Source organism: Epinephelus lanceolatus, chromosome 12 (genome assembly GCF_041903045.1).
Source record: "Epinephelus lanceolatus isolate andai-2023 chromosome 12, ASM4190304v1, whole genome shotgun sequence".
In the NCBI taxonomy this organism is placed as follows: Eukaryota; Metazoa; Chordata; class Actinopteri; order Perciformes; family Serranidae; genus Epinephelus; species Epinephelus lanceolatus.
This window is the reverse complement of record NC_135745.1, coordinates 24190990-24201020: the sequence shown is the minus strand read 5'-3', so window position 1 is coordinate 24201020 and position 10031 is coordinate 24190990. Positions and strand designations below refer to the sequence as shown.

The 10031-nt window shown below is 38.9% G+C and overlaps 1 protein-coding gene across 1 annotated transcript; it reads right to left on the bottom strand.

The window, feature by feature from the left end:
- Positions 1 to 546: 546 nt before the first annotated feature.
- Positions 547 to 9550, bottom strand: LOC117272170 (ras-related protein Rab-18-B). The gene is made up of 7 exons (XM_033650930.2): positions 9336 to 9550; positions 8913 to 8968; positions 8737 to 8798; positions 6364 to 6436; positions 6035 to 6153; positions 4113 to 4179; positions 547 to 3426 (listed from the first exon to the last, which is right to left on the bottom strand). The coding sequence occupies exons 1-7, from the start codon at positions 9401 to 9403 to the stop codon at positions 3254 to 3256; spliced, it is 618 nt and encodes a 205-aa protein (XP_033506821.1). The 5' UTR covers positions 9404 to 9550; the 3' UTR covers positions 547 to 3253.
- Between the last annotated feature and the right edge of the window lie 481 nt (positions 9551 to 10031).

Genomic DNA, 10031 nt, shown 5'->3' with positions numbered 1-10031 from the left:
TACAACGGGACGTCTGTCTGAGGTATGAAATCGTCTGTATCTTCTTGAACAGCAAACATCATTCTGAGAGGTAAGACACACAACTGTCATCTGTTTTTGATGTAAGAACATGACATCAAATGCCAAACGAGATCTCAGGAATTTCCTGACCTCAATATGGGGCCAAAAAACTTATGTTAGTGGAAATATAGAGAACACGATAAGCCTCGGGAGGACGTCTGAGAGAGAGACTTGTGGTGAGCGTCCTCCATCTGGGGACATCCTGACACCAAACATAAGCTTGTAATCACACTCAGTCCTCTGGGACTATTTCACAAAACATGATTAACTGGATTTTTCCACTCCCGGTTTTGGTCTGCTTTTTGACATTTTGTGCAAAGAATGTTTTCAGTCTGTATGACAGGCGAGTCATCAACAAAGTATTATGGAAAGAGCACCTCACTCCTGTTTCCACTGTAAACCTGCTTTTGATTAGGCAGGCTTCTGCACAACACGGAGACGTAATGGCAGCTCTCAAATGGCAATTAAACAATAATTAGTCTGGAGTGACGACATCACGAGGTTGTCATTTATTTCCGTTTGAAACAATACAAACGTTACTGGACCTTAATTCCATTCAATGTTAAGGCAGATATCAATTTAACATAATGCTGAGTATGATTCCAAGAGGTGCACACAGCAAACACAACAGGAAAAATGACAGGGATAGAGGTCAACATGATTTTAAACAAGAAAAGGAATTCAAACAATACATCAGATCCATACTGTACTGTAGACAGGGGGAAGAACAAAGCACTCAGGAATGCTCTTATACTATAATGTGTGAGAAATGCCTTCAACAAGTCAGTGGGACGTTATATGGACCACAGCACCACACAGAAACTGCAAAATAAATAGGGGGAAAAAACGAGCTCACAGGGTCAAGCTGGGACTAAATGAACAAACTGCTTCCTTGGTTTTGCCAGATCAGATTGGCAAAATAAAAGCTGTGAGCTCAAGTGAATTAAAGAGCATATTTTATTGCTAATACTTCACTCACAAAACGATAATTTGGAAATCAATTACTCACTGTGTGTCACCGTGAATTCATGAAGAAAAATTGGTTTTCTCGCAAGCCTCCACGGTGAACGGAGAACCCAAAACAGGCGAACACTGTTCATGAGTTGAAGTAAACGGGGGCCGCCTTTAACAACAATAGCAATATATCAAAACAGTCGTTTACAATCTCACACGCAACTCACGTATAATCCAAGTCTCATTTATGCAGTCGTATGCTCAGTACTTCACAAACACATGTATTTTTACTAAAACCTTACGAGTTATAAGGCGTCAGCATAAACAGTCTCACGCATGAGTAGCACACCTGGGCACATGCATGTTTAAACCACAGAATGGACAAATAAAACACAGACAAATAATAGACGTAGCTACCATGATGTCACCTATTGGTTTGTGGACCGTTTTGAAGCCTCTTGCATTTCTTCCACCGCCATCTTTTTTTTTGGGAGCCAGAGGTGACCAAATTATAAATGGTACAGTTGCAGAATGGAGGACAAAGTGGTTTAGCCTTTGAGCTGGCAGCAGAGGTAGTAACAACACTAAATCGACGTCTCTGTAAAAAGGACAGTCAGCAGGACCAGACAGGAGTGACGTTTTGACGACGTGTTATGTGTGCAACCCACAGCCGAAAGATTTAAAAAGCAGCTAGCAGCAGTTAGCAGCTAACTCAAAGATGAAGAAAAGCAGCCAAAAATGTCCGCAAATTGAGAGAACAAATGAAGTCTGGAAGCTCCATACCCTCTGAGCATAGGATGAGATCAACTGCTGTAAAGTAAAGTTGGACATGTTAACATGAGGATTTGTGGAGGTTGACTTGCTTTTGGAGCCAGCCCCAAGTGGCCATTAGAGGAACTGCAGTTTTTGACACCTCTGTATTGGCTTCATTTTTCAGCCCCGAAGGTTGCCGCATGATTTTAAATATGTAAGTAGTAGTAACAATCAGGTCGCACTGCTCGTAGGCGGATGTGTTTTATATTGTGTTTTAGTGAAAATGCATGTACTTGGGAAGGTCTGAGCAAACAATTGGATTTGTGTTATACTGCAAAAGTTGTGTATGAGTTTGTAATTGGATGTTCTGACATAGTTTTGCTGTTGTTAGACACGTCCACTTGTGACTTCAGTTCACGAAGAATGTTAGCCTTTCCTTGATTCTGCGGTCACCATGGGGGCACGCAAGATAAACAAAGTTTTCTTAACAAATTCAGCATAACACGGTGATAAACAAATTATAATTTTTTGGGTGAAGTAGTCTTCAATACTGTAAACCTTACACTTGTAGCCGTGGAAGTTATGGTCCACATCAGACATGCAAAGACAAAAGACGAAAGGTTTGATTGCAGGAAATCCTAAAAGACAAAGATGGCTACTTGTCTTGCATATGTCGACATAAAGAGGAAAAATAAAACAGGAAATCAGTTCATTCAAAAGCCTGTATATGTTCTGAAGCACAGAATTTGGTGGAAATCACCATCAAAGAAACAATAATTGTATTAACAGTAAAAATGAACTGCTGTCAGTAACTGTAACAGTTGAGAAATGTCTTACTCACAGTGTTGCGGTGCATGATGACAGATCAATCAAAGTCTCTTGCACCAAATCTAAGTGATGTGTCATTTATGAAGTAAAGCTCGCAAATTGAAGAACATTTCGTACTTTAACTCTGCAGCTACATAGAAGTTGACATTTACAGCTCACAAAGCACGAGCGGGGAGCTAGTTTTTTTCCTATAGGAATTGAGGGGAAATCTGTCCTGATATAATGAATTATTTGGGGTAAAATTTAACAAGCTATGTGCTGTTACCTACAAATTGGTTCATGTAATAGGCACTATGCTATTAACCTGATGCCTTAATGTACAACAGAATCACTGCTGCCAATAAGATAAATTCAAACCAGACATGTACTTGTATAACGCTCTGTACACTTGGCATGGTTCTGTCAATTTAAAACACTATACATCCTTAGGCAAGGGGCTATTTTTGCGTGATCCTTCCATTCATGTTTTAAACAGAATGTAGTGACAGATGATGGTTGAAAAGGAAGTGTGCAAACAGCAAAGTCCTTTCGACCGACAGTTCTACTCCAACAATAAACTTTTTTCTTTAAAAAGTACTCATCCAGTTCCACATCTCCCTCTCTTTCTCTCTGTTTCTGGTCCGTGGTCGTTCCTATCAGGTTTTCCTTCAGTCTGGTTTCAGGGTATGGAACAGTATCCTCCACATGCCCTGCCACTGCTCTCCTCCTGCTGCCCCAGACGGACCTTCTGACCCTGGGTTTCACTCTCCCAAAGCCCTGGAGTCTGGAGGATCTTCTCAACAAGCTCCTCAAAGGCACACTGGACGCCATCTTTGGTCTTTGCACTGGCCTCTGTACAAAGGAAGGACAGTTACCAAGATTTATGAGACCAGCCAAAACGAGCACTTTCCAAAATGTTACAAAAAAAAAAACTGCACGTCAGCTTTTAAATCCAAAACATGTTTCTTTTTACAACACACTAAAATTAACGATGGAGCTTTAAAAATATCCAAGTGTTGACAAACATGACATATAAAGTATGAAATGACTTCATTTAAGCAGCCAGAGACATCCAGTGGGATGAAGACATCCTCACAGTGGATTAAAGCCACAACATCTTCTTGCCCAACCCTTTTCAAAACCCCTTAATTTAGCCGTTCTAAAATGGAAACTCCACAGAAATGTTAACGTAATTTCCCAGAGAGGGGCAGATTGAAGATGAGAATCAGGAACACGTGTAGACATGGATCCGATAAATGAAAGCCTGCTAGATGTTAATCATAATGCAGTTCTTCTGGAGTGGCCGCATCTTTCAGCGCGAGACACTCAAACATGCCAGTGGAGTATAAACAACGCAACAAACCCAACTAAATGCATGACTGACTAAGTGATGTCCTGACGGGATCCAACTACACAGCTACAGCTCTGACTTTTAAATACAGTATGGTAAGTTTTAATAGCTATACAGTAAGTCACATTTTATGGCTCTATTAGTTTAAATGACCATGTCTGATTTTTACTCCAACATGGATACTTACCAATAAAAAGCATGGAGTGTTTCCTCGCAAATTTCAGTCCCTCGTTTCTGTCCACTTCATGGTCATCCTGAAAACCAGACATCCTGTGTCATTATCTCTATGTGGAATACACACTGTAAATGATTAAACGTTACGGACAAGTAAAGCAACATCAATGGCCGGTGAGCACATTTATAAAACTCTTAAGAGTATTTCTGGTGTTCCGTGATTTTTTTTAATATCGTTAATTTGAGGGGTAAGTATAAAACCAAGGTTAACATTAAAGGGGTCTATTATGCTCATTTTCAGGGTTCATACTTAAATTTTGGGTTCCTACTAAAACATTTTCACATGATTTAAGGGTCAGAAAACACTTTATTTTCCTCATACTGTCTGTGCTGGAACACCTGTATCCAACCTCTGTTTGAAACGATTAATTTTAGCACCCGTCTTTTAGGCCTCCCCCTCCCAAAAAAGCCCAGTCTGCTCGGATTGGACAGCATTCCCCATCTTCCATATCTGCGCTCTCAGCCTCTCTGCACCGTAACTGCAGCCGTGAACGACTGTAATGGAGTATGCCGGCACTTTCTACTAATAAAAGCTTTTAAACCAAAGCCTTTGCAGCATGTTACATGTTTCCCGTTTCCCTGACGTTAGCATGTAGCATGTAGCAGTGTGCTTGCATCCAAAGGAATGACTGCAATGGAGTATAGCCACACTTAGCGTAAAAATTTTTTTCCAGTAAAAGCTTCTAGACACAACTGGACATGTTCCAGCAGGAATATGATCCGAAATCAGGGAGAAATAAACATCTGCAACCACAATTACATGTTTCCCCAATGTTAGCATGTAGCTACATGTAGCAGTGCACCTGCAGGCGGGGAATGACTGTATTGGGGTACAGCAATACTTTCAACTGAAAATTAAAAAAAATAAATAAATAAATAAATAAATAAAAAAAATAATAATAATAATAAATCCCAAATTGGAGAGATTTTAACAACATCAACCAAGCTCACATGTTTGCCTGACATTAGTATGTAGTTACATGTAGCAGTGTACTTGCATCCAGGGGAATGACTGTAATGGAGTATGGCGGCATTTTGCACCTTAAAAAATCCCCAATAAAAGCTTCTGAAACAGAATCCCGACAAGTGGACATGTTCAAGCAGATCTAAGATTGGAAATCGGGGAAGAAATTAACAACAATGGCAAATAGTAATTACATGTTTCCCTTATGTTAGCATGTAGCTACATGTAGCAGCAGCATATTGCTGCCTTCAAATGGGGTAGTGTTTACCATGTTCACAAGAGGAGTCCAAATAATCACCCCCTCTTGTTCCGAGAGGAGACGCGTTTGCTGACATATTCAGAAAAGGTGGAGGCTATGAAAGTTAATTTTTTGGTGGAGGGTAATTTTATAGATTGTAATTATAGTCATAATTTATTATGTCTGAGGACAATGTTGACATTCCCAGTGGCCTCCTGTGTTTCCTCCTCATTACGCATTCCCTGTAGCACATTACTCACTTGCTAGCTTGCTAAATTGTTAGCCTCAGTGGCTTCCTGTTCCCAACAGCCTCTGTTGCCTTGCAGCATTGTTTTCACGCCTTGAAACCCAAACACATTGTCAACACGACTTCCCACATTGTAACCCCTAGTTCACAAGTTCTATTTTGCAGCAGCATATGAAATGTAAACACAAATGACCATATAAAGAAATCCATCACCACCAAGGTTTTTGCTCACAGGGATTACTTTTATATATGTCTACCCCATTACTTGAAACATTGGCCATGTTTAATTAAAGATCAACTTTTAAACTGTAGTCATATTAGGCATATTATGAATATAAAATAATTGAAATCTAACTTGTTTCAAAAAGATGGGCCAATTACGACTGTTTATTGTATGTGTCAAATTGGCACAAGTGACGGACTCACCCGATCAATCTTGTTCCCGACGAGCATCTTTACAATGTCATTACGAGTTGTGTAGGTTTCCAGTTCATTCAGCCAGTTTTCAAGCTTCGTAAAAGTGTCACGCTTTGTGACATCATATACTGTCAAAACCACGCAAACAAAGAAAAGGAGTTAGGACATATTTGATTTTTCTTGACAACAATTTCATCAGGACTCTGCAGTTATAGTTACAGAATAATGTTTAAATAAAGGTCAATGAGATTGGATATGACTCTTTTACTGTGAAGAGATCATGGTCTCTAGGTGTGGTACTGAACGTGTCACGTGGCTTTATAAACATCTCTGTTTACCAAGTATGACTCCCTGTGCGCCGCGGTAGTAGCTGGGTGTCAGGGTGCGAAACCTTTCCTGTCCGGCTGTGTCCTGCAAAAGCAAAGAGATAATCAAAGCAAAGAGACGTCAATCAGGGGCAGAGAAAGACTCCATGACACCAAACTTTTAAGAGCAACCAGTACACTGCCAGCGTTTAAACTCACAGACCCTGATTATGACATGTGCTCTTAATAACATGCTGGTGTGTTGCGCTGACCAACAACCCATATAAACGCACAGAGAGGGAATGACAGTACGACTAAGGAGCTGGTTATTGTAAGTCAACACAATGTCATTATTTGCAGCCTGTTTTGATTAACTATCTGCTTGTTGAAGGTGAAGTTCAAATATTTTGGAAACTATTTTTGATTGCAGTTTAAGTTTTGCAGCCAACACAGAATACATTTTTATAAAGCAAAACAGGGCTTATATCTAATCAGGAAACTGAACTCATACCATATAAACAAGAACATTTCAGAGATGTTTACAGAAGTGTTTTAACATGTACATGCTGCAGACACCTGGGGGGTGAGAACACAGATAAATTGTCCTAAATTACAAACACTGGCCTGTAAAAGTAGTGGGAAAGCGTAAAAACAACTGGGATGTATCTCACACAGGTGAAACACAGCAGGTGAAACAAAAAGCCTGTAAATATGGCTGATCCCGTTCATCTGCTTTTTAGAGAGTTCAGAAAATTGCCCTCAGGAGGATGCTACAGAGCTGCTGCAGCAACCAAAATATTTACACAAAGTCCTTCATACCATATGCAATAATTATTCTAAAGTTGAAACCATCATTTGAACTGGACCCATGTCAGTTATTATTGTCTGTACTGAGCCTGCTGTGTTACTTGTTGCATGCATTATGATTTTACTATTATGTGTTTTAACTAAGCAGTGAAGCTGAAGGCAAATTGTCACATCTGTAGACAATAAACATTATTACTGTCATTATTTTTTAAAACTGTAAGGTCTCAGGATTGTCCCACTGAAACACCTTGCAGACTTTTAGCAAATATTAATCAATCATGCAATTTTTGAAATATTATCAAAATTGCAATATAGCCAAGTGCAATATCCAAATCACAGGAGCTGCAATTTCTTCATAAAGGTAAAATGTGTCACATTACATTATTATAAATGAAGCATAGTGGTTCTATGGAGATGCCTCAGTCTACAAATCACCCCAGCAAAAATCAAAGTCATCCTTTTTACATTTTTTTAGTATATAAAGGAGCTTAAAAAAATACCATTCCACCTAAAATTGTGACTCATCTTGCAATTGCAATATGATTTTCTTTTTTTTTTTTTTTTCATATTGTGTCTAAAGGGTAACTATCCACAATTCATGTGGCTCTAATGTTAAAAACAGGAGTGACCGGGGAAGTCATTATAAAATAACAAAGAAATCTAGAGCTGGAGGGGTTGGCACTGTGTCTGCGATTTTCATAGCTTCCTCTAGGATGCATGTTCACAGTCTGGCGTCTGCTTGGTACCTTTTTACAAAGTCAATATTGTACTTTCTGATTCAATATGATATCTTAAAAAATTCTGTCACACAATGCTATTTTAATAGCATAGGAAAAGTAGACATTGAGGCCATACAAGATACAATTTAACTTGTATTAACTTGTTTGAATTGTGTTAAACGAGGCTATAACATGATGACGACTTTTACTTCCTTGGTTAACAGCAGAGAACAGAAGAATGACTGTAGTAAACATTAACATGACGAGAGAGCAAAAAGCACAACTAGTACCGTGTATTGATACTGCGGAAATTGAGTGTTCAAACAGTTTCAAATTAGAATCGATAAGTAGCGATAAATCAATATTTTTGACAACGCTGGTCCTGGCCTCTCTTGCGCACTGTGCCCAGGAACGACCTGAACACAGCAAAATAACAAGAAAATAAGAAAATACAGGCAGAGCGTGGAGTATCTGCAGATAAATACACCGCCACACACTGAGAGTGGGTCACAAATTATAATTAAGAGGGATTACTTTTGTAAGTGACATTGTTTTTTAAGGAAAATCCTGTATAATATACCTTTTACTGTTTTACTGTACACATTACTGTCCTCTTCCTCATTTTACTATAGTATTTTGTGCTGCAGAGACACATCTCTCGAAGAAGACGAGTAATAAAGTGTATGAGAGCTCAGTGTTTTGGGCTGAGGTTAGGGCCTCACTGTGTCTGAGTGTTTTTATTGGGACTTCATGTCTCTTGTTTTTCAGCTTCCATGTGATTCTGACTGTGTAATGTCGCCATCAGGTGGAGAAACCCTGCAGCTCATCATGTTTTTCCTCACAACAAAGACCAAACTGTAGAAAATGATTCCAGTCTTACCCATATGGCGAGTTTTGCTTTGTTTCCATCTATTGCGAGTGTCTTTACTTTGAAATCCACACCTGATCAGCCACGAGAGAAAGAGAGGAAAGAGAAAGGTGTGTGAGATGATCAGCTGTTTCCATGCCTCTGTGTATACTATTTGTTTATGTGTATGTGTGTGTGTTAGTTTAAACCTATTGTTGCTGACTGCTCTGGGTCAAAAGTATCGTCTGTGAACCTCAGGAGGAGACTGTTAAGGAAGATAAAGATAACATGGAAATAAGCAGGGCACACAGTACAACAGGCTTTTGTTAGTTGTTTCCTCAGTTACATGAAGAGCACAACAAAACAGTTTTCATGTTGATAGTTTCCTGAGGATGAACAAACAAAACACCAGTACAAAGTTTTACAGCTGCCTATGCGACATTATTTGTAACCTAATTATCAGCCTGTCAACATTTAATATTTGGCCTTCACTGGTATGAGCAGGACAACAACAACAGTGGCAGCTAGCTGTAGCTACAGCTGCTGAGCGGTGAGTTATAAACTTACATAACAAGAATAATGTCAACATCCTCAGCAGGCTAGCTAACAGCTCGCTACAAACACACACTAACCTGGACTTCCCGACTCCGCTTTCACCGATAATCAGCAGTTTCAGGGTCGTCAGCACGTCGTCGTCCATATTCCTGCGGCAGCTGGGTTTACTTGTAGCTGGCGACGCTGTTAACGATGAATTTCACTTTTTTTTTAGAGCAGCAGACGGCTAGCGGCTCTGGTGACAGCCTGCTGTTCAAGCGACTTCCGCCCAACGTTCGACGCGTGACGTCATGGGGGGGCTCACGAGGTTTGAGGATGAAATAAAATAAAATAAAATAAAACAAAAATAAAAATAAAATAAAATAAAACAAATTAAAATAAAATAAAATAAATAGAATTAAATTAAACAAAATTAAATTAAATTACAGTGAATTAAATTAAATAAATCCAATTAAAGTACATTACAAAATTTAATGAGAAGGATTGAATATAGTTTAAATAAAATTACAAAAAATGTAAGAAGGAGGAAAGGGCTAATATTATTTTTTTTAATCATTATCATTATTAATATTATTAATATTGTTGTTGTTATTTTGTACAATTAATGTCATTATAGGGGGAACTGCATATTCACAGGAAGAGATGGGCAGATTTTATACCGGATTTTTCTCTCAAGAACTACAACAGATGATGAAGATACTCAAGGCAAGGTGAGGCAGTTTTATTTATAAAGCACATTTCATACACAGAGGTAGGTTCAAGGTGCAGTTAAA

Bases quoted from the DNA above. Each gene is read 5' to 3' on its own strand.
- LOC117272170 (XM_033650930.2), bottom strand. From the start codon at position 9,403: ATGGACGACGACGTGCTGACGACCCTGAAACTGCTGATTATCGGTGAA. The intron at 6,154-6,363 runs GTAAACAGAGAT...TGGTTTTGACAG, and splicing joins CGCACAGGGAGTCATACTTG to TATATGATGTCACAAAGCGT. The intron at 3,427-4,112 runs GTAAGTATCCAT...TCCTTTGTACAG, and splicing joins ACACTCCATGCTTTTTATTG to AGGCCAGTGCAAAGACCAAA.